Source organism: Ruditapes philippinarum, unplaced genomic scaffold (assembly GCF_026571515.1).
Source record: "Ruditapes philippinarum isolate M1 unplaced genomic scaffold, ASM2657151v2 ctg5368_1_1_1_1, whole genome shotgun sequence".
Taxonomy (NCBI): Eukaryota; Metazoa; Mollusca; class Bivalvia; order Venerida; family Veneridae; genus Ruditapes; species Ruditapes philippinarum.
In genome coordinates this window covers 21,296-47,731 of record NW_026851918.1, presented here as the reverse complement: position 1 = coordinate 47,731, position 26,436 = coordinate 21,296, and the positions used below count along the sequence as shown (strand labels likewise).

Genomic DNA, 26,436 nt, shown 5'->3' with positions numbered 1-26,436 from the left:
TTTGAATCACTACTGATTTTTGAGATCGAATCAAAGTTACGATTATTAAATTTTGTAAAATATCTACGTAATTTATAATAGAGGTAGCCCTGTTTGAGTAGCTTGCTTATAATGAAAATATTTAGCTTGTTAAAGTCCTGCATGTTTCTAAAAGCTTTAGCGAATCTAATTTACTGAGATACATATACCTTGACAGATGTTGCATGCGGTACGTCTCCATCTAAATGTGGATAGTTTACTATACCATAATCAAAGTCGTCACTTTTATCATAGATTTTTGTGTGAACAGAATTGTTTTTGATAGTAATATGAAGAGCCAAAATAAAGTTTAAACGCACATGTAGTTTAAATAGCTCCCAATACTATCTGCAACTGAAATTTGCCGCGATTGGCCGTGGGTTGTATACCACCCGGAGGTAAAGGTCACTTGACGCCTTCGTAACCACGTACGAAGGCATCGAACTCAAAATACGACGTCGGGTACCTAGATGTGACCTTCGCGTGACCTACTGGTAAACTACTTTGTACAAAATTGCATCTTTGAGGTGACTTCGTGTGTGTATCGGATGCGATCGCGTGACCTTCGCCAGGAATCGTGTGTGGCTCGGATGCGATCGCGTGACCTTCTGTAGGAATCGTACTTGTTTCGGCTGTTGAGAGACTGTCGACCAATTTCGGGGCTATCTTCGCACGAAATTAAAAATTTCATATTCGTATCCCTATCTGGTGTCAAATTTGGGACAGTGTGACACCTGCATTAATATCAGTGCAGTTTGTATCTCTCGGATCGACAATTAGATTTTTACTAATCTGTTTAGTAGAACCGAAGTATGCATTGTCAAGTTTCAAAGGCTGGATTTTTGGCAACAAATAGCCTCCATAATTATTCACGTAGTTTTTCGATCAGTCTGTATCTTTAACAAATAATTATTGCTTTAACAAGATTTAAGGACATTTTGGTATGATTTTAATGTTTTCACATTGAATGTATTGCTTATTATATTTTATTTGTATGACGTTATGCATAAATTAACTATAATTATTTTGATGGATTTCGATCCATGAACAAGCCTGCATAATATTTACTCATTCATTGTATTTGTCAGCATTACAATTTTTCTTTTTAACGTATTGTCAAATGAATATTTCTCAATATATCTGTTGTTTTTCATTTTTCAGTAGAAATGATGGAAAGACGTGGCCAGTAATAGAATTAAGATAATACATTTATATGGTAAATTTTTCAACAATATTTTTTCCGTGTTATATTCCCTTACATACGGGTATATAGCAATATTAGTGATACTTTGGAATATAATTTATATTCGTGACTTACTTATAGATGGTCCTATTTAAGGTGACAACGGAGTCAATTATCACTGAAAACACCTAAAATGAGATTATTTGCTTGGTAGATTTATTAACCATTTCTGAACACATTCGTGATTTAATTTTGGAAGCAGTTAGTCCAAAAAATGTGTTTTAAAACGTTTTAAAACGGTACCTATACCCTTTTTTATCTGCTATTCGCGTAACCTGTCAATTATCGATAACGCTCCGCCCCCTGTTGAGGCATCAATGAGGGAAATCGGTAGTTCCATATATCCGTGAATTACCGCTACATACTACTCGTAATACATGTATCGTACAAATACTGCACATCTTTTATGAATATCTCGACATTTATCGTCTACCTTATATTTAGCTTTTTTTTATAAATTATTAAATTGTCGACCAATTTACGTAACATAAAGTATGTAACATAAATAATTAAGCATAGCGGCAAATCGCACGACCACGGGGTTGACTAAAAAATGTAGTTGCTTAAATATGCATAATGTGTGAAATAATAATTTGTTTGTCCCGTTAATCTGATAGATATTACATTGAGTTTATGGACTTTTGTACGAATTCAAGGGCTTGCTTTACATTCAACCTCGTTTCTAACAATGTCAAGTAAAACAACAACAAAAAAACAGACAACATTTTGTATGTGAACGCCTATATGACTTCTTATTTATCTCTATTTTGTGGTAAGGGGTCCCTGACAAATTTCTAAACCATTTCTATGATTGTCTAAGGATGATTATTTCTCTATGAATCAAAACAAAAAGATATTGAAACATATTATCAGTGAATGCTTTGAATAAATTGTTCGCTAGTAAATCGAACACAGTACTATTAAACCCGGGACAAATTATGAAATTTATTTATATCCCAGTAGAAGCCGTGCAAAGATGATATTCATGATAATAGAAGTCAAGACGGTCAAACCATAATGATCGAGTAATACCTTTTATTTCTATTAAAATATGTTTTGTTATTTTAATTTATATTTTAATGGAATTTCATACTCGAATACACAGGCAGAGTGACACTGGTATATTATACAATAAAATAATAATGCTGATGACAAAAATAATAAACTTTAAAAGTGAAACAATGAAATACCCCGCTAGCAGTGCGCAAATGCGTTCCATTTCCCCCACCAAGTGCCTCATATTTTACCGATAGTCACGTGACATGTGAGACAGATACCAGACGGACAGTAAATCACGTAAAGATTTGAAGAAATTTCTGCTATAAACTGATATTAATCAGCAGCTTTTTAATTGGTCAGATGTCACTTGGTCATAAAATATTGTTAGAATATGTTACCGCAACTTGTGACCCTCTCTGGTGCGATATTTGTGTGTTATGCAATTAATTTGCGTGAAAAGTAGGGGTCCGAGAGAGAACAACCGATTGATGACACTTCGTTTGATGCGGGTCGGACTAACTTTGAATCGGCATAACTTTTTTAATAATCAAGCAATTAACATGCGGTTTCGAATCACATGAAAGGGAATTTATTTCCGGAGGAACCGTGTCAGGGATTTTTTGTTTGCTCATGTCAGCGACTTAATTATCTTTAAATTACGTAATATGTATGGTGAAAAAAGCGCATAAATGTTTGACGTTACGTAATATTCTTTTGAGAAAAGATAGAAAAAAATTTGAGACACGTTCCCCAGATATTATAAGTATTTTATATCAAAAGTTTGATGAAAAAAACTGAAACTTTGAAGACGATTTAAAATTTTAGGGAATTTTAATCAAAATCGATCTTTATCAAAGGGCATTTTTCAAATATTATTTTTTATGATGACAACGAATAATGCACAAGATTAAATAAATAAAATTATTATTAAAAAATTGGTTTAAATACATTTCGAGTACCACGGAAATGTCTTGTTGTCACCTTTAATGAAGGTAAAATAAATTTCATATAGGCAATTGACTTTTATGTCCCAGATTAAACTGAAAAGGGAATGGTTTATTAATAATAATCAAAATAAATTTTGAAATGTAAATGAAACAGGAAAATGTATAAATTCGAATTTTAAAAATTTTTAAACTTAAAATATAACCTCTTATTCATTTTAACACTGAATTTGACGGGTTTTTAATCCGTAAGCATTGAATATTTTTTCAGTAAGAGTTAGTCCGTGCCCTGCCCTTTCAAACCTCGACTTACCTATTAAGGGGAAAATTTTCTGTTTAAAAGAATTGCCGGCAGATATTTATATTTTATCATATTCATCATAAATATTTATTATATTTTTTTTCTGTTATGTAAAAGTGTATAGGTTTGAATATGACGTAAATTATTTGTTTTTCATATAAAGAAAAACTAAGCTTTTACGAGTGATCCAGAAAATATTTGAAAAGGCTTTGTTTGCTTTAACTTTTATTTTCTATTATTATTATTATTATTAATAATTGAATCATTTTGATAACCAAACTTTATGTACAATTTTTTGTAGCTAATCATCCATTATTTGTCTTTTTTGCTTGAATGTATGGATTTATTTGTATCGACATTTGTATAAGAATTTTTACTTTACATTACAAATTTATTGCATTGCTGCAAAGTAATAATAGAAATGGGCTATGTAAACTAGCATTATATTACAAAAATGCTATGACTGTTAGATCTACAGTGTAAAATAATGTTCAATGATAGCTTACGACTCTTGAGCACATTTGTCACTAAAAAAAGTACGTTTGTAAGCGTTATACTCTTTGAGGTTCAAAATTGAACATCTTGTAACTAGAACCTAGAATAGATTGATAGGAAAACATGGCAGAAGTTATCATTATGTGTTCAACATTTGTATCAATTTTTGAAGCATGTAGAAATTCATAATAACCGGATGGATCAAAGTTCGATAATCAAATATTTGTAATTTGGACATGATAGTTGTTTAAAGTAACGTTCACACTATATCCTGTAAAGTCACTTTCGATTGGTTTCATATCCTTTAGTGTCACGCTTTATGACGTAATTTGTCGAGGTCAATGACACTTTCTATTGACAGTCAATCGTCGTACTGGGAAATTGTTAGTCATATACTAAAATGAAATATATTACATTGTCCAAATTTGTTAATCTAAAAAAAACGTACATATTTAGTAATAACAATGTTCGGAAGAAATAAACTTTCGTCATTTTAAGATGGTATACATTTCATTGTAAAATACTGACTAAATTACGTATTTAGATATTATCATAGGTGTTGATTAGAGGATAAACAATTATCTAATACTAACAGTAAGTTTAATATTTATTTTCTCTACTTGTAAGATTTGTAAACTTTATAATTGGATAGTTAATTTAAATACCAGTACTATACAACAGGATCTATCCTGAAGAATTTGCATATTAATATCATTTAAATCTAAAATTGTAATAAATGTTAAATTAACGAATAAAAATAAATTAAGTGACTTTAAATAGCTATCATTAACACTTTTAACAAACCTGACAAGTTCGTTTATAAATTAGCTCAAATAGTGTGAAACGTAGTTCCTGCTTTGTGAACATGTCATATCTTAGAAATGGATATGTAAAACCTGTTATTTATATATTAAATAAAACAGCGGATATTCAAGTTGCAACAATAAACATTTCTATAAATGTCATGTTGTTGCATGGTTGAATATGTTTATTTAAAGGTTTATATCGTGTTATTTTTTCATAAAGTTTATTTACAGTAAAAATATGTTGTTTCTATTCTATAATGGTCGATTCTCCAAAGAGTTGTAACAAAATAAACGTCTCTATTATCTAACAAACGTGAATAGTGTATATTGACTGAATAAAATATTCTGGGACAAAATATCATATTGTAATTTTGAGTACGTTGTTAACCGTTTAGTATTGATTTCTTGCATACGCAATGAGCTTATATGGAAATCTGCAAACTTATTTCTTAAAAAGAGATTCTGGATTTTTTATTATTTATTTAAAGCATTTTTTAAAGCAGATGTATAGTTTTATTAACTTTCAGCCATTTACTAATTTCTTACTATGGTCTCTTACTTTATTTTCCTAGTTTGTTACAATTTACCATGACGTCTGCAAATAATTTTGTTTATAATTAATGGCATATTAAGCCTAAAAATGATGATATTTTTATGTTTCAAACTTGATATCTTATAAAAGTTTTCTTAATGTAACCCATTGGCTAAATTGCTAAGTCTCTATTTCCTTCGTTTGTATTTTTGCATCAAGTAGTTTAGTATTTTGTTTTGGAGTCAATACATTTAAAAATTATTTCACAGTCGACGCTTTAAAATACAAGTTAACTAAACACTTAACCTCATGTAAGTGCATCATCCGTTCAGTTTATAAGTGTATCCGTATCTTACATGTAGAAACAAAAAATGCATGTCAAAGTATTTTATAATTACATGATTAATACATTTTAAAGAGTGATTATAATTTTGGATATGTATAAATCCATTAAAAATTAAATAGTGTTAACATTCACCGTTACATTCAAAGAGCATCTCTTTTTTTGGAAATGGGGATAATTATAAGGTCTTGAGTGAGTCCGTCTGTTGTCGCTATAATCGTAGTTCGTATCGTATATATATATATCAATAAAGCGTCACTAAAATACTATATCTTAAGACAATTCAACCAACCGATCACGTTATATACCTTTATTTGTGGTGGCCAACCTGCGTAACTTTTGGACAAAATGCATGGCGGGCAACGGCTAGAATAGCATTGATCATATATATTTTGTATTAACTTAATAGTGTTTTGTTCAATGAATACATAATCCCTTATAAATATGTTATCGACCAACACTTGTCTGGTGTAAATTATCGTTTTCTTCAGTATTTATCAAACAGATCATGTCAGTAAAGTCATTAGAAACCTTAAAATATCAACTGCTGAATCTAAAGAAACTTACAGTCAAAGTCGGCTGAGGAAAGTGCCCCTAACAAATTGTATACCTTTTATTTGAGGAAACTTTAGTTCGTATTTAAAAGAAAAACACACAAAATCTGCTTTAATCAGAGTAATATTCCACCTACAATTATTTTTTAATATACTTAGGTTCGTCACCCTGTCGTTTATAAAGGGATTTATTCACATGACTTGGTTAGAAATAAAATAAGTATTAAAGAATATTAGAAAGAAGTCCGGAAGAAATGCAAAAAATCCTTGAGGGCAATGACAACAATAGTAAAAGGTGAAAATTTCAGACTCAGTCTGACCGAATCTTTCGACTTGGTTTGCAAGTGATATTTGTTTGTATGTTTTGTTTGGTCATATGTCATCGAAAGAGGAAGGATATTTTGGCTTACCTCGGGTGTTGCAAATTAAAATTATTACCATGTGTCAAAACCACCTCACCTGCTGGAGCTAATAGATGCATAGACCCTTGATATTCTAACACATTTAGTAGCCTTTAACGATTACGCAGGGTTAAATCACAGGCACGAGTATCGGACCTGGGAAGAAAAAATATGACCAGATTGATTAAAAAAAACCTGTGTTCATCTTAAAAGTGTGAAAAAAACAAAAAACAAATGTAAATAATGACCCCCTTTTAAAATATACTATAAGTTAAGAGAAGGCCGGAAACTCCAGATTCGAGCCTACGAGTAAGGGATTCATTTCCCGGGCCGTTGTGAAAACAATTGGCCAGACAATTAAAAAAGAACTTTTATCACTATTTCCCGTTTATATTAAGCTTCAAAATGAGACCAACCCCAAGTCTCTAGCCCTTCCCGTTCATGAAATATCTATCAGGAAACGAGCGAATTCGTGCTAAAAATCCTTGGTAGACAGAATTGCGGCACAACAATTCGGTATGTAAACATAGACTAATACATGTATGTCAGCTGACTACGGGTCAAAATTACTTGAATTTACTAAATAATATTAATAAATACATTAAGTTGGACCACTCACAACCGTCAGTAGCATCTGATACACACGAGATTCGAGTTTCAAACATTTACACGGTCTTTCAATCGCTTTCTACGCCATTAGGCATCTTTGTGTGAAACGTTGCGGTTTTCGTTGCTATTGGCCAATCAGAAGACTCGTTACAAAATATCGAACAGCTGATTGACAATGGCGTAGAAAGTAATCTAAAGACCGTGGAAAGGTTTGAAATTCGAATTTTGCGTGTATCAGATGCTACTGACGGTTGTGAGTTGGTTATGTATTTAGTAATATTATTTAGTAAATTCAAGTGATTTTGACCCATACTCAGCTGACATACATGTATTAGTCTATGTTTACGTATCGAATTGCTGTGCCAGAAATTCTGTCTACCAAGGATTTTCAGCACGAATTCGCTCGTTTCCTGATAGATATTTCATGAACGGGAAGGGCTAGAGACTTGGGGTTGGTCTCATTTTGAAGCTTAATATAAACGTGAAGTAGTGATAAAAGTTTTTTTTAATTGTCTGGCCAATTGTTTTCACAACGACCCGGGAAATGAATCCCTTGCTCGTAGGCTCGAATCTGGAGTTTCCGGCCTTCTCTTAACTTATAGTATATTTTTAAAGGGGGTCATTATTTACATTTTTTTGTTTTTTTGACACTTTTAAGATGAACACAGGTTTTTTTTTATCAATCTGGTCGTATTTTTTCTTCCCAGGTCCGATACTCGTGCCTGTGGGTTAAATATTGTTGTAAAGGCAACCCTTTTGTCACAAGGAGAATACACCCTTTGCCTTAACCGATATTTGTTTAGTAGGATATGGTATCATGTTTGATTTTCATAGGATCGTGTGACCTTTTTTCTTTCTGAAACCACAATTGTTTCCGTTCCATGTCTTACTTGTTGGCTTCAGGAGTTTTTTCAAATGTCAAGCAATCAGTTAGGACCAACTTTATCATAAGTTCAATATCTGTCAGAAAAATTTGAATACAGTGTGATCCCTCGGAAGCATTAAAAACAACCAAACTATATGAATGTTGCAGACTCGGTTTAATTGAGTATGTACATGGGGGATTATTAAAAGTGCAACATCTCTGACCCCCAAGAACACAAAGAGTTTTGTAACACTTGCTTTACCTTCTTTTGATGTCTAGATATAATTTATTCTTTAATTCATTCATTTCAGCTTGATAATTTATTCTTTAATTTATTCATTTCAGCTTTGGTGTATATAACATCGGAATCACTCTTCTGCTGCTGAGGCCAACGACAATCATTGTTAGTCAATACTAATTACTTAATTTAACAAAAACATCAACGTGAATAGGGGATGCATAACAAACTTTCATTAAAATGACCATTGTCATACAAACAATTATTAGGAGAACTTGTTAGTTCCATTTTAAAATATGAATTTCAAAAAAACATGTCTATATTGTTGTGTTATATTTTAGCACAACGTCGGCCAAAAAAGCCACAAAGAGATAAAAATAACATTTTAAAAACTCCTTGATTATGATCTGATACCAAAACATGTTTGATTGTTAAAAATATTGATATTAGAATCCATTTAATTTCGAAAATGTTCTTTTGTACATGTTGTTTTTGTACATGTTTATAATTTTATTCCTAAACCCGAAAGAAATTGTAATCGAATAAAATTAACTTACTCAAATCCTTAACATAAACTGTTGAACTTGGGAAGCTAATTTTTCCTTCAATATTAAGATGTATTTATATCCACCATTTATTAAGTTGCGTGCTATTTAAGAAATCAAACGAAAGTCCATTTATATATATGCTATGAGGTTAATTGAATCTTATCCTGTCAGAATGTTTATCAACTCTTTTACTGAGGTTGTATGCATGTATTCCATATTTATGTGCTTGAAGAATCAGTTAAATAATGCACATTTTTATGCCACCGCAGCATCTGCGATGCGGTGGCATATAGCGATTCACCTGTGTGTGTGTATGTGTGTGTGTTGGTGTGTTGGTGTGTGTGTTGGTGTGTATGTGTGTGTGTGTTCTATAGATTATATAGTGAACTTAAAAAATCTTCTTGTGAAAAACCACTAGTCCAATTTCAACCAAACTTGGCAGGATTGCTCCTTGGGTAAAGGGCTACCAAAGCTGTTCAAAAAATTTCATTCCATGCAGAAATCTGGTTGCCATGGCAACCAAAAGGAATTATAAGAATAAATTTAAAAATCCTCTTGTAAAGACCCAAAAGGCTAAAAGCTTAGCTATTTTGCATAAGGCATTGTCTGGTAGACCTCTACCAACATTGTTCAAATTATAGCCCTTGGGTCAAAATCGGCACCGCCCGGGGGTCATTGATTTTCACTATATGTACATATAGTAAAAACTTTAAATACCTTCTTGTAAAGACCTAAAAGACCTAGAGCTTAGATATTTTGCATAAGGCATTGTCTGGTAGACCCTTACCAATATTGTTCAAATTATAGCCCTGGGGTCGAAATTGGCCCCGCCCCGGGGGTCATTGAATTTCACTATATGTACATATAGTCAAAAGACTCAAAACTTAAAATACCTTCTTGTAAAGACCCAAAAGGCCTAGAGCTTAGATATTTTGCATAAGGCATGGTCTGGTAGACCTCTACCCAGATTATTCAAATTATAGCCCTGGGGTCAAAATCGACCCGCCCCGGGGACATTGGTTTTCCTTATATGTATACAGTAAAAACCTTTAGTAAAAACTTTAAAAAAAAAACTTTAAAAAAAATTCTTCTAGCAATTGACAAATGCTAGAGGGTAGATATTTTGCATGAAACATTGTGACGTGAACCTCTAGCAAGATTGTTCAAATTATAGCCCTGGGGTCAAAATTGCCCCCGCCCTTGGGGTCATTGATTTTCAATATATACATATAGTAAAAAATCAAAACATCTTATTGTCTGAAGGTACAAGGCTTAGAGCTTTAATATTTGTTAAATGATATCATCTATAGGTACTCTACCAAAGTTGTTCAAATTTTGCCTCTAGTGTCAAAAGTAGCCCCGCACCGGGGGCCATAGGTTTTCCTTATATGTATATAGTAAAAACTTTAAAAATCATCTTCTCTAAATTTACAAAGGCTAGATTTAAGATATTTTGCATGAAACATCGTGTAGTGAACCTTAAGCAAGATTGTACAAATTATAGCCCAGGGGTCAAAATGGGCCCCACCCCCAGGGGTCATTGATTTTCATATTTACATATAGTAAAAAATTAAAAAAATCTTCTTGCCTGAAGGTACAAGGCTAAGAGCTTTGATATTTGATATATAATATCACCTATGGGTCCTCTACTAAGTTGTTTAAATTATGCCCCTAGTGTTAAAATTGCCCTGCCCCAGAGGCGATAGATTTCCTTATATGTATAAAGTAAAAACATGAAAAATCTTCTTCTCTGAATTGACAAAGGGTAGGGGTTAAATATATGGCATAAGACTTTGCGAAGTGAACCTCTACCAAGATTGTTCAAATTATAGCCCTGGGGTCGAAATTAGTTCCGCCCCGGGGGTCATTGATTTTCATTATGTACATATAGTAAAAAAATAAAAAATATTTTTGTCTGGAAGTACAAGGCATAGAGCTTTGATGTTTGCAATATAATATCATCTATAGGTCCTCTACCAAAGTTGTTCTAATTTTTCCCCTGGTGTCAAAATTGGCCCTGCCCAGGTGCAGTGATTCTCATTATGTACACAATCATAGTAAAAACAGCAAATAAAACAAATGTTTTCTGAATGGGAGAAAGCTACAGCTTAGATATTTGACTTGAAATGTTGTTTGGTGGACCTGTATCAAGATTGTTTTGAATTTTACCATTGGGTCAAAATTTTGTCTTGCCAAAGGGGACAGTGACTTACTTTCTTGTCATTTGATGTACAGCAATAAAATTTTGACCATGTGCACAGTTTTAGTTGTAAAATTGAACTTTGATATCAGGTGACCTAGATTTTGATGATGTGACCTACTTTCTTGTCCTTTGATGAACAGCTATGAATTTGAACCATGTGCACAGATTAAGATGTAAAGTGAACTTTGATATCAGCTGACCTAGATTTTGACAAAGTGTCTTACTGTGTTGTTCTTTGATGTAGTCATGAAATTTAGGCTGTGTGAAATATAACCTTCACCACCGAATTCACTAGACTCAAGTGCATTGATATATTCCTACTCTGATCTTTTATTGGATTAACAATATTGTATTTAACCACCAATCTTATAATAAGAATTAGAGAGGTCAGGGATCTATGCATTTTGACAATCTTCAATTGTATAGAAACAAAACAATTCTGTTCCTACACTACTATTCAGTGTTGTATAAATGTGGTGGCATAGCATTTTTCTCAAATGCAATCTTGTTTTAATTTCTATTTTGTTTTATGCTTAATGGAATGAGTACAAAATACGCGCACTGTAATATACATGCATTAAGAGATTCACTGTCATATAATCTAGGCAACTTTCACGATTGAGGCTATTACAGATAGGAGTTACTTTAAAACATTATTTTTATTAACTCAGGTAAAATAAATAACATCCAGCATAAATATACGTAACATATTAAAAGTATGCATTATCCTCAACCATCCAATCGTAAAAGCATCAGTATGAAATTTATATCTTTTGTTTATCATATATGTATTATTTTGTCTGTCTATCGTGAATGATATAATCTAAACTGTCTACACTCAATGTACATGTGTTATTGCAGAATAATATAAGACACCCTGAAAATCCGAAGATAAAGATGATTGGTATCACTATGATAACGCTTCTTTTAGAAGGCCAGTCTTTAGCAAATATTTGTACAAGGGGAGAGACAAATTACACAACTTCACAATAGTAAGTATCAAAGACATTTCAAATGTATAGTTAATATAACATGTGTCTTGTCTGCCATTTATGAACAGATTTCTATCGTCTATACGACTTGAAATGATGCCAATACTGAAGTATTAAAAGTTATAACAATTTGCTACAAGATGTTTCCTTCATTTCAATAACAACAGACAGAGAATACATAAACACAGTTTATGTGTTTGTTGGAAGTGCTTTGTTTCGTAAGCAATTATTTAATACCACTTTTGTGTTAATATTACAACGGCTATTCATTTGACGTACTTACAATATGATAATTTCCTAGTGACGCAAATACCTCAGTTTTCCTATTGCAACATACGAAAATAATGTTAAAGAGAACACTGATCCTCAGAAAGGCCAAAAAGGCAGCAGGTTTAGTTCGATGGACGGCAGTGGTATGTGCAAGCTACGTCCAGGCCTCATTGCACTGGCTGGATCAGTATACAACATTTTGCGTGCCATTTTATCAAAAGCAGTGCATGGTCCCCACGTAAAAATGGCATATGCCCTTGACGAAAAACCAGTGGGCGGAACTAAAGAAAACGGACTTTTGAAAGGAGATCTGATATTATGAAGCCCGCATATCACTGACAGGCTCAAAAATAATTATAGCTTTAATACAGGAATTATATTCTTAATGTGTTTGTACAGTATTAATGTGTTTGACCATTTTCAGTCATAGGAAGGACTATGTTGAAGGATTTACAAATTCGATTTCACGTCTGAAACTTTTAATTTCTGTAGGGAGAGATTAATTCGAAGCGTGAAAATAGAAAATTGAAAAATGTTTGTTCTTTTTTCAAATATTTCATTACATATTCCTGAAATAAAGTTTAAAATAAAAGAGATATATAGTGTATTTCTTTTAATATATAATTTTATGTCAGATGTTATCTCCTGTGATTCTATAACAACGCTCAGAGACTTTTCAAATGCATTTAATACAAAGCTTGCTAATTTGTTGTATGCTATTTTTACGCTGTTAGACAAGTAAGATAACACATAATGTCTCCCTTTCTTTCTATTTAAAAAAATGAAAAACACAAAAATCCTAAAGAGCACATAAAATTGCAAAATGTAACAGGCTTGGTTTCATCGAGTATGGTCACTGACCATAACGGTAACTGCAAATGCAAAGCTGTTTGATTGTTGATTTCTTTTTTATTCCTATAACAATGTCTAGTGAGTTCTTTGCCAAATAGCACGCAAAGGGTACTTCTGTTTGATTACCGTAGTATTTATCCGGTCTCTTTTAACACTACATTACTCTAATTTTTCTTTCTAATCGACTTAAACCGCCAAAACAAAACAAAAAAAACACACAGATAAAAGTCTCGTGCTCTTATAACCATGAATAAAGTGCACTTTCATGGTAATACAAAAAGGTCTGCAGTCCTTGGATAAGATACTACCACGTTTATTAATTAACGCGTTCAGAATAATTTAGAAAACACAAAAAATTACAAGATGGCCCTTTGACCTGGGTCGCTTACCTGAGGCATGGGTGTATGCTGTGAAGACAAACAGGCGGGCCCCTTTCCGCATAGGAGCAAAATTTCTTTGTAGAGAATCACTAGATTATATTACATACCAAATATCAAAGCACTAGGCCTTTTGGTTTTTAACAAGATTTTTTAATTTCCCAATATAACTTTATGTAAAACTGATGAGGCCCCATTTGGGGCCCTTTTGACCCTAGGGGCATAATTTGAAAAATAATTGAACAGGACCACTTGGTGATGTTACATACTAAATATTAAAGTTCTAGGCCCAAGAATATATTTCTTTTAAAAACTTTAGTATAACTCTATGTCAAACTGATGAGCCCCCAAATGGGATGATGTTCACCATAGGTGCATTTTATTTGTATGGACCACTACATGATGTTATATACCAAATATCAAGGCTCGAAGCCCTGTGGTTTTTGAAAAAAAAAAATTTGTATGGATTTTTTCTATATAACTCTATGTAAAAATCTATTAATTCCCTTATGAGGCCCCTTTATATACTTAGTGTATGATTTGAACAATCATTTTAGAAGAGGACAAGATGATGTTACATATAAAATATCAAAGCCCCAGGATTTGTTGTTTTTTAAAAAATGATTTCTTTAGATTCCTATATAACTCTATTTAAAGCTGTAAAACTGACGACCCCTTGGCGGGCCTCTTTTGACACTTTGCTTTTGTAGAAAATAACTAGATGATGTTACGTAGCAAATATCAAAGCTCTAGGCCTTGTGATATTTGACAAAAAGATCTTTTTAAAGATTTTCCTATACAACTCTATGTAAAACTGATGAGGTCCCTAATGGGATCCCTTTTGACCCTAGGAGGATAACATGGACAATCTTTCTAGAAGACCACTAAATGAAGTTACATGCCAAATATAAAGCCTCTAGGGCTTGTGTTTTTCATCCTACTGGAATAATTTGAACAATCTTTGTAGAGGACCACTCCATCATATATATACGAATTGTCAAGGCTCTACGTCTTGTGGATTTTGACAAGAGGATTCTCCCTATATAACTTAATATTAAAGTAATGAGCACCCTGACAGGGCCCCTTTTGATTCTAGGGGCATAATTTGAACAATCTGTGTATTACATACCAAATACCAAGGCTCAACGCCTTAATGATCTTGACAAAAAGATTGTCCCTATATAGCTTTATTTAAAACCGATAAGCCCCCTGGCAGGACCCCTTTTGAACCTACGGTCATAGTTTGAACAATCTTTGTAGAGGACCACTAGATGATGTTACAAACCAACTATCAAAGCTGTGGTTTTTGAAAAGTAGATTTTAAAGACCATTTTTTAAATCGAGTACCCCCATAGCGGGGCCCCTTTTGACCCTAAGAGCATAATTTGAACAATCTTGTAGAAGACCACCAGATCATGTTTCATACCAAATATCAAAGCTCTAGGCCTTGTGAATTTTGACAAGAAGCTTGCTAAGATTTCCCTATATAACTTCATATTAAACTGATGTCCCCACCTGGCAGGGCCCCTTTTAACTTTAGGGTCATTATATGAACAATCTTTTTAGAGGACAACTAAATAATGTTACAAACCAAATATCAAGGCTCTACACCTGATTTTTGACAAAGGGATTTTTTAAAATTTTATTCTTGTAATAACTTTGGTAGATCTTCTTGCAAGAAATATGCCAGTCACGTTTCATTTAATTTTGCCAAGCGGTATTGGAGATGAAAAAGTTAACACACGAACGGACGGACCGACGGACGACAATACGTTGAGCTGAAAAAACATCAGTCAATTAACTTGATTGATTACCTATATAAATGCGTATAAAAGACTACCGAGTTCTTAAAAAAGGGCATATTGGCACTTGATGTATGTTTTGACATAGACAAGGCAGGTACATAAGCTGGCTTAAATGCTCTTTAAATTTCTTCACATATTTTATTTTTATAGTAAACAAGCAATTGCACTCAATTTGTGCTCCATTCACTAAGTACAATAGTGTTTATTATCATATTAATTCACAAACGTGTTACAATTCAAAATAAAACTAAAATATGAATTTTCTAAACAGGTTTTTGTCTTTTTGACTGCTAATTGAAGAAATTATAATTAATTTTCAGCCGTGCGAATCACAAAATAATGTCTTCGAGAGTACCTTACAGGACTTGCTATTTCAGTGGTTTTATATGTTCGACAAAATATAAGTGAGTACCTTTTATTAAACTTTATAATGCCAATCCTGCAAGTTTTTGAAGAGATGTTTCCTGTTTTTCTACAAACGCGAGTAGATCTATCTCCTTTTTAATTTGTTTAAACATATATATGTGCTGTTTGGTAATTTATAAATATTGGTAATATTGTTTTTTCCGTTACTGTGAATTCTTAAGATTCAACTGATTTGTTTTGAATTTCAAAGCTTTAAACGAAACGATAGTGATATGTAAACTCAATCAAACCGAGTCTGCAAGTAACTTGTAATTTGGTTGTGATTAATGCTTCCGAGGGATCACTTTGTTTCCAGAATTTTAATTTTAAATTCATAATAATTGCAATATATCAACTTTACCCCGAGTTGAATGCAAGATAAATTTAGAAATCAATTATTAAACTTGTTGTGTCATGTTCTTATCACTTTTTATTATATTAGTACTTTCGTTATAAAAGTGCAATCTCTGTTAATTCAAATGTATCTTATAACAGAAACTTCATGTCAAGATACTATGTGTTAACTCTCTCAACTTCCATATTTGCCAGCCATTAACTGTTTGAATTCCTTTCGTGCGCATGGATAAAAATTGCATGATTTGCCTAGTAAAGACTGTGAAAATGCGTTAAAGAATAAGATTAAAATGCTGAAATTGTCCCCATCTGTTGAGGTTGAACACTTAAAGATGGCAAAATATTTGTACTAAATCAATTTCAGATACTGTAATATATGCTAAGATGCAATCATGTTGAAACAATTTTTGTTCAACAAATTTGAAGTTCTTTTATGCTTTTACTATGTTCATAACTTCAAACGAAGTCGTGAGAAAAGAGAAATATATTTGATTCAAATCAACCAAAAATATGAGTGTTTTGTTCCGTATTTCAGAATAGTCACGAGGTTAATAACTGTGCGAGCTAATTATATGGTTGTCAGATGCTGCCCTGGTACTGTTAATGATGAATGTAAGCCAGGTAAATAAAATGTTCATGCATTTTAAAGGTTCATACACATGACACAGTGACAGTCAATATTGGAATATATTTAATAATCCACAATATCGAAAATTTAATCCTGCAGGTGGGACTACATATTTGTACCGGAGTATAAAGTACCCATTGTATAAATAAATCCAAAAATATTTAGTATATACAACATTATATACAGTGGCTAAATTATTATTTTGGATAAGTTATCAAATAATCAATGCAATGACGGGATCCAAAATGCCTGCAAACAGCTGAATGCGTGTTTACTATAATTAAGAGATCTTTAAAGAAAACCTGAGTTCGAAGCTTTGCAGTACTAGTACAATTGCACACGGTAGATAATGCAGTTTGTGAGGAATATATATAGGAGGTAGCTGACTATGGCTAGGCCTGAACTCAAACGCGCATAACCTGCTTCTATATAAGTTATTCTTCCCGTTACATTTTGTGCGATAGAGAATGTGGAGATATTCATAATACCGTAGTTGCTACAGTTATATAGATCATACTCGGCATGATATACTCGTGACGTCATTCGGTTTTTCATTGACGTTATAACAATTGCATCAAAAAAGAAGAAATATCTTTATTCACATAATTGCTCTATCTATAGATAAAGTAACAAATATTCCTCGAATGTTTACTTTTAAGAATCAACTGACATTCAAGCAAGTAATTTCTGCTCAAAATATTGTTATTTATACTGTATTTATGTCGCTTGCAAAGAGAAACAAAAGCGATTTACCAGTTTCTTTGGCTTGGTTAGGTCGTGTAAAAATACAAAGTTTATCCGTTCTTTTAAAGTTAAACGTTAATATTATTGGTAGGTTGTGAAGAAGACATGACTGGTTCTAACTGCACCCATAACTGTAACTGGTGTCCGGCACATTGTGACATGGGAACAGGTTCCTGCTTTTGTGAGCCAGGATACTTTGGTTACAATTGTACGAAAGGTATGTTGTCTAGGTGATTTTAAGGCTAAAACATTATCAAAATGTTAAAACTAAAATATTTATTTCATATAAAGGGTCGTTCTCTTAGTGTTATCAGATATGGATCATATTTACATCTAGGGTTTTTAAACATAATTACCTTATATTCGACGAATAACTTTAAATTATGTTTACCCAAAAACCTCGGAAATATTTTAATGTAAGTTAGAATGATATCTTCAAACTATTTCTTTTTGTTTTAAAGAATGTTCAAGAGGTTTTTATGGTGTAAATTGCGAACAAAAGTGTGGATGTAGTAATAACAGCACGTGCAATGCCGTTGACGGATCTTGTAACTGCACGTCAGGTTGGCACGGAACGTTTTGTGATAACGGTACAATCTAATGATAGTAGATAGAAAAACGACATTGTAAAATTGCGGTATAAATATAGTCTAGATAAAAATATAGTGGATTCTGTAATTTGGAATTTATCTCATTAACATGGACACGAAAATGAAATTATGTGATAAACAGCATTTATAATCGGACAATGAGATTATGTATTATGGTCATTTTATATAGTTAATATGACAAAAGGATTGGAATTGTAAAGGGGATAATATTTTGGGTAAAGCAGAAAAAAGAACATATATGTATTAAAAGGGAATTTTCAAAAGAAGGCTAATAGCATCGTAGGAAAGTGTGCTACGCATGCTATTTCATTCTGGTTCGTCTGGCATTGTTTATTCAGGGCGTTATCTCAGTGAATTTGCTACAGTAGTTGTTAAATTTTAGATTATGGGCATTAATGTTTCTTTTAAATCGTCTTGACAATGATTGATAAAAGAAGAAATATCCTTATAACTATTTTTAGAGCATTTTGCTATTCATAAAATTTGTCCCTTCTGTAAAAATGTATAAACATTATTTATATTTGAAAGTATTTATTATAAAAGAACAAAATGGTAATGCATAAACGTTTCATTTATGTAAGTAATTTTGAAAAGAAAAAATATATATGTTTACGCACTTAGCTTTTAATAAATAACTTGTATATATGTGTGCAGTAACATTTTAATTATTACAGATTTTCAGTTGTGAAATTTTCAAAATATGTTATTATGTTATTTTGTTACGCACTTCCTGAATAAACTATTTGTATGGTCCTAATGCTGACTAAACTGATCATAGTACTTGATCGTTTGTTTGCCACAGAATACATGAATCGACAGACTTAGATAAATAACAAAAGAAATACATTTATTCATTTATAATGGCATATAAAATAGTTTTATATCATTTACTTAGTTAATAGGAATATTTTATCCCGTTTCAGATTGTTTGCATGGTACATACGGACCAAACTGCAAGTGGCCTTGTAATTGTAATAACAGTATACACGACTCCTGCAATCGTTATACTGGTCAGTGTGCCTGCAAGTCCGGGTGGACCGGACGGACATGTGACAAAGGTCACTTTATTTTTACATAATAATGACGCTACAAGGTTTACAAAACTTTGATACTCGAAGTTCTTACTTGATGATACATAATTGATTATGACAAAGGTCTATTGCGCTATATTTGTGTAATGTTGCAAATTTGTTGTTGAATTTAAAATGTGTGCTTATGTTTGCAATGTTTGAGCCCGCATATATGTTGTTATTATTTCATTCATTCAATATTACAACTAAACTTAATTATGGAGAAACAGCCTATACAATGAGGACAACAGGTAAATGTTAGAAAATGTACGTTGTGATTATATTTGTCTACGTAGTTTTATTGTAAAAATTGAATATCTTCGAACTTGTAGGTAGCATTCTTAGATATTTATCATTTCCGGTTGATTGAATATATTCAGGGTTACAATAGATTTAAGATTTAACAATCTTTTTTTAAGTTCTTCAGAATGGCAGACAAATTCAATTTTCCGTCCTTTATTCTGTTTCAATAGCTAGAAACCCTTACTATTCTGTTTAATTATTTCAAGGAGCCACTAAAATACGACTTTTCATTAAATGTGAATAGAATGATTTTGTCATACTCAACATTTTACAAACGGGATAGAACCCGAACATTTATTTCATCTCTAACTTCCAATAAATAGAAGGATTACAATGATTAGATATCGAGCATTACTAATTGGCCATTTTTCTTAGATTTTTTAATAAACTTATAATCATGTAAAGTAGAATATATCATCTACTATCCTGCCAGGATTTTAATACGGCAATATCACATCTCAATAACAGTTATCACAGACCTGTAGATATATAACTGTACATGAACTTACGTAAACAAGAGCGCCCGTACACAGACAAGGACGCAAAGAACAAGTGTCTACTAGCACAAGCGTGTACCCTATGAGAATTATTCGTCATTAAGATATAATCAGCTCCCACAATTATTGTCATTTTTCATTTTATATTACAGCTAACCTAGATAACGGAGAAAGAGGAGATACAATGAGTACCACAGGTAAAACTAAGAATTAGAAAATGTACATTTGTATTCCATTTGTTTATTGTTTGTCTTATGAATGTTCAATTGCACAAAAACATTTTCGAACTTGCTTGTAGAATTCTTAGTTATTCATCTTTTCCAACTGTAACAATATATTAAGGGTTACAAAAGAGTTAAGACTAAACAATATATTTTTTTTCTTTTTATCTTCAGACTGCCATATGTCCACGAATTCAACATTTTCCAATACTTTATTTCAGGTTCAATGGCTAGAAACCCTAACGATTCTATTAAATTATGTTTAGGACCCCACTGAATATATTACTTTTCATTAACTTTAAATAGATCAATGCAATCAAAGCATTCTTTCAATATACTCAAAATTTTACAAAACGTGAAAGAACCCGAAAGAGCTTAATGAGACTTAATGAAATTTAAATTGAATAATATAAGAATTTGATATGAAACATTACGAGATGTGACTTAATTACATTGCAATCCGATTCGGTTTGTAAGAAGGTTTTTAAACTAGGCAAAACTGATTATCACTTTACTCAGAGTACTCTCCAGCATGTGATATGCACAATCGCAGCATTTTCATTCCATCAAATGGATTTGTTGAAGTATTTCCTCAATTTTGATAACATCTCTAGAACAATGTTATATTTAAGCCTCTAATATTTCAACTTCTCATTGACCTCAACCAGAGCAATATAATTAATGCGTTGTAATCGTTTAAGAATTTATTACATAAATTTGCATTTCATATATATTTTCAAAAAATGGAAGGTTTTGATTGGCCATCCTCAATAAAGTTTGAAGCCGCATATCTTGTTATTATTGCATTATATTTTACAGCTAAACCAGATTATGGAGAAACAGGCTATACAATGAGGACAACAGGTAAATGTTATAACATGTACTTTGTGATTATATTTGTCAACGTGGCTTTATTGTGAATATTGAATTGCACAAAATATATCTTCGAACTTGTATGTATTTATCTTTTCTGAATGATTGGATATATTCAGAGTAAGAAGATATTTAAGATTAAACCATTCAGACTTGTAAACAAGAGCGCCTACACACAAGCATACACGCACATTCATTATACGCGCACGCACACATTCACGCGTGCTTCTTACGTGATTAAGTCGCATTTAGATATAATCGTCCCGCATATATTGTTATTTTTCATTTCAAATTATAGCTAATCTAGAAAAACAGGGGGTAAAATGAGTACAGAATGTAATACTAAGAATTGGCAAATGTAAATTATTATTCTTTTTGTTTATGTTTTTGTCTGGTGAATATTGAATTGCACAAAAAATATTTTCGAACTTGTATGTAGCATTTTGAGATATTCATCTTTTCCCATTGAAAAAATATATTAAGGATAACAACAAATCAAGATTAAACAATGTATCCTTTTACCTCTTTACTTCACAGACTGTCATATTTGTCCACGAATTCAATATTTTCAATATTTTATTTCAATTTCAATGGCTAGAAACCTTTCCGATTCTACTGAAAATACGACTCTTAATTAACGTTTATTTGAACAATGTTTGCATTATACTCAAATATTACACAACGTAAAATAACCCAATAGAGCTAATTAAGATTAAGAAGAAGGATAACAATAATTACTATAAATATGAATCATTACGAGGTTTGACCAAATTGCAATGCAATCAAAAGGTTTTGTGAAAAGGATTTTAAACTGAGCAAAACTTATTACCGTTTTTCTTCAGAGTACTTTCCATCATATGCTATGCACAATTTCAGCATTTCATTGAATTTTCAAATGCGTTTGTTGAAGTATTTTCTAAGTTTTGATGAATAACAGGTCCTCTGTAAAATTCACCATTGACAAATTGTACTTTTGGTAAATAATTAGTAAAGCAGGACTTTCATTGGTAATAAATTAAAGGCATACTTGACCTTTTTGACAATTGTGGTATGCTTGATCTGCATGTTTAGGAGTCTATATCATTTTTTGAAACTCATTTATTACTCATGAAAATGTACCCATGTCTAATCATAAGTGACGATATTAAGGATATTATACCCGGAGACGTTTTTGTGTTCCATTCAAATGATGGAATAGCCATCGCGCTCATATAGTCTCCATTTTAGATCTCGCTTTATAATGATAGGAGCAGATCCTTTTCTAGATTCCTACTGTACGAGATTTTCGGCGGACTGTAAATCTTGAGCCAAAATATACCTTTTCATGGCATTTGCAATAATTTGGGGATGTTGTTGCCTTTTTACGTTGACCTCGCGTGGCATCTGCTAAAGACATTTAATCGCTTGCAAACTTCTTACATCGCTTGCAAGTTTCTTACATCTCTGCTTCATGTCCACAATCAGAACCTTTTCCTTGAAATATGTCCTGTTTCTCAATGTACTGTCAGAAGTAGACTGAACTGATTTACACATGAGCTGTATCAACTTAAGGCTTTTGGATTACACGATGTAAAAAAATCTGGAAACAAAGTGATCCCTCGGAAGCATTAAGTTTATATCTTGTGAGATCTGTGCAAAAGTATGCATTTCAATTTGAACAACCCTCATATTGATAGTTCATTCATTCTTTAGTTTGAAAAATTTGTTTTGTTTTATATTACAGCTGACAATGATTATCGAGAACAAGGCAATACTAGGAGTACAACAGGTAAATTAAGAATGTGGTCATTGTTGTTCTATTTGTCCTTTGGAGGCGATTGCGTTTATTGCATTTAACATTATTGAATATATAAGGTTTTGTGTGAAAGGTTGTAACTGGCAATTAAGTAACAATTACCTGCTACAGATTCTACAGGTCATGGCATGTGCTTTATCTAGCAGGAATGTCCGAAAAAACGTAATGCACGTAAAATAAAGACGGGCATTGATATTTCAGGCAAAAATGAAAACTGTGTTGGAGATGTAGCAATTATTGGGTCGGTTATTGGTGCATTAGCTATTGGGCTTATCATCGGGGCAATTTGTGTCTGGTTTATTCTAAGCAGAAAAGGAATGGCAAAAGGTAACATCATCTTATCTGTTGCTCGTTATTCATACATAGGACATTGCAATTTTTTATAAAGTCGTCTGACGGTGCACCAACGAAGTATAGGCTATATGTCTCAAAACAGGAGAGATGATTTTGGCTAACCTCGGGTGTTTCAAACTATAAAGCAACATCAGGGATCACAACCAGCTCACCTGTTAGATTTTAAATTAGAGTGAAATAAGAACCCCTAAAGAAAGCCCGACGCGGCAAAATTGGAAATGTTGCATGCTCGGTTTAATTTAATTAATATTTCACTTTTTCCAACAATTTTAGTCGTCTCTTACAATTATGCAGGGATGAATGGTGGCTTCATTCTTTTCCCTCAAACATCAAAGGCAAGTCCAAGCAATTATGTAGTTACACAATTTACATTTTCAGTTTCTGGCAGAAATGTTGACCATAATGAGGCAACATGCAGAGCGCAGTTTTGACCTAACTCGAGTTATGGTCAAAGTCACTTCGCATGAATTTTAAAATTTTGTGTCCGCTACGTATCATTTAGTCTTCAAATGTTAAAAAATCAAACAGTTAGGCAGATATATTGAACAATAAATGTTTTAGCTGTTTGAGTCAATTTATTGCCTTCCCGGGAGTTAATTCATATAACCTTTATTAGATAAACATTTAGGTATTGTTGTGTATAACGTTTTACATCGCAATGCCAATATTTTGCTAAGATATTTAGCATGTAGCGTTACCTTGTGGACCGCTGCAAAACTGATATTAATCAGTCAGTATTGGTCCACCATGGGAGGAAAACACATTGTTTAAGTCTTAATGGGTGAAACTACGAAGGTCAGAACTTAGATATTTGGAATGTAGCTTTTGTAGAATTCTACAAGTTATAGTTATCATGACCCACTTACGATATTCTGCCATTGATGTTTCTATTCAATTTAATGTGGCACTGATTTTCGTACTTTTACGGAACTCATCGAATGACGATTGAAATACTCCAGGATAATCAAAGACGATTTGAAAACCATTCTAACATATATTTTTGAAATTGATATTTGTCTCCATCTGCTTTTAACATTTATTATAAGTCATTCAAGAACAATTAGTTTTTGAAGTTATATGTTTTTAACACTGACGATTATTTAAAGGCTTTACTTATGCGTTAATCTTGATCAGTTTTATTACGAATGTATAGCAGACTTGTGTTTTAGAAACGTTTTTAAGATTTTTTCATTACTGTTTGGAACAACAGCTCAGATTTCGAAACACTTTTTCATATATTATTTGATCAAACAGACTCAAGGAAGCAAAATCAACCTCAGCCAAAAGTGACTCAAGAAACAGAATTTACAGAACCGCCATTAACATCGTAAGTTAATTGCTATTTATGTTATTTTTTCTTTTGTAAAATCGCATAGATTTGCACTTCTTAAATCCAACTAAATACTAGTCATGTTTTATGAAAGGTAAAAAATGGTTTTAAGGTTTATTCAAGCGTCATAATAAATACACAATATAAATTATTAAATTTCTACCAGACAATGCTGTAGTATGATTAACGCTTTCATCAACATTAACTGCTGCTGTTGTGACCGTGTCATTTATATTGCTTCTTTCAAAATTGATTTTGTTATCGTTTGAAAATTATTTCTTTTAGGAACAATTACGAACAACTTCAGAACAGAACGGATACTGAAAATAGAGATACATATGAGTCCTTGGATGGTATGTTATATTTTTACTGCAAACTAATAGTTCGTGTCGTTAATGATTTCTCATTTACTTCAACATTAATTTTATTTATGATCATTCGGGTCCATATGATTTGAAAATGTATTATAACGGTGTATAAAACAGATAAATTAGTGCAAATTTTAAATTCACTTTTATTATTCTGAAATATTTCAGTATAAAAATATAAATTAATATTTGTTGTAGTATATATCTGAAGTGTTTAGAAAAATATACAATAGTATACGGAAAATAACGAATTTTAATATCTTTGTCAAAATAATGTTTCAGCAAACGCCAGCTCCGTACCAAAAAGGTAATATATAGAATTAATAAGATTTAGTACAACAATCAATGAAAAGTACAAATACTTATTGTATGTGATGTTTCTAATAAAGTCTAAATACTTTATGATTCGATATCAATATAACACATTATGTGTAAAAATATGAAGAAATAAAATTTGAAATCCATGGATCCCTAATTCGACCCCAGGGCGAGGCAAAATTGCTCTGTAAAAATTGATCTCAGACATCGAGACAATTGGGTATTCGTCTTTTACCACTGATTTAGAAATTATGTCAGCTTAGAATAGGTTACATGTGGAGAAATTTGTAACTTCTGGTAAAGGCAAAAATAAGGTAGACTGAACGCCGATAAATGACCAACAAGTGTTACAACAGGCATTATAACAAACAAATAAACGTTTAAGTGAACAGAAGAGAAAATATAATACTCAGTTAAAAATAATGTACTTAATGTTTTTGTATAAGTACATGAAGTATGATCTCTTACTATTTGTTCTTAATTTTTTTTTATTTATTTACATTTTTTTATTCATTTAATTAATTTTTGCTTATTGTTTTCAAATGACTGAAATTGATATTTGAGCATCTTTAGTTTGCAAATGTGTGTAAAATCAATTAGGGATATAAAATAAATGACCTACACCTAGTTATAACATTTATAAGACTTTTTACGCATCTTTCCACTTTTAGCCAACCTCAGTATGAGAGTCTGGAGCATGGAGCAGATACATCTCACACTTATACAGATCTTAAGCACAGCCGATAAAACGTGTTGTAGATTTGAGATATCTGCCTCGAAGGGTTCGACACATGTCGTCCAATATTTAAGAGGTCAAGACAAATGCACTATACATAACCAACCTTGACGTGCCTCTGACACAATTTTATGGGTTTTGCGTGATTTGCTAATTTATTATTGTAAAGGCATACCCTAAGAAACACTAATGAGGCTTCATACATTTATCTTATTCTCGTGCACTGGCAACTTCAGGTTTAAATGGTTATTCTTCAAGATTTATCCACTTATCGTAGTTTTCCTTCCATTATTTTAAACTATATCAAATTGAATTTAACATTTATTTTTTATGCTAAAGCAAGTGCATTTATTTTGAGTTACTTTTTATAATTATTACTTCACTTTTAGCTAAGAATCAAAGATAAATAACTGTTTCCGTGCTTTTCTAATGTT

The 26,436-nt window shown here is 32.1% G+C and overlaps 1 protein-coding gene across 2 annotated transcripts; it reads left to right on the top strand.

The window, feature by feature from the left end:
• Positions 1 to 4,381: 4,381 nt before the first annotated feature.
• LOC132742639 (multiple epidermal growth factor-like domains protein 10) lies at positions 4,382 to 26,423 on the top strand. 2 transcript variants are annotated; one of them, XM_060731095.1, is made up of 16 exons: positions 4,382 to 4,594; positions 8,456 to 8,513; positions 11,961 to 12,091; positions 15,716 to 15,799; positions 16,690 to 16,775; positions 17,618 to 17,743; positions 17,988 to 18,116; positions 19,061 to 19,195; positions 20,160 to 20,204; positions 21,048 to 21,092; positions 22,825 to 22,869; positions 23,098 to 23,223; positions 24,505 to 24,577; positions 24,866 to 24,933; positions 25,231 to 25,255; positions 25,938 to 26,423. In XM_060731095.1, exons 3-16 carry the CDS (start codon positions 11,997 to 11,999, stop codon positions 26,011 to 26,013), a joined length of 1,158 nt encoding a protein of 385 aa, XP_060587078.1. In that variant the 5' UTR covers positions 4,382 to 4,594; positions 8,456 to 8,513; positions 11,961 to 11,996; the 3' UTR covers positions 26,014 to 26,423. The 2 variants fall into 2 exon arrangements, with proteins under 2 accessions (XP_060587078.1, XP_060587087.1); XM_060731104.1 differs by lacking the exon at positions 8,456 to 8,513.
• Positions 26,424 to 26,436: the final 13 nt, after the last annotated feature.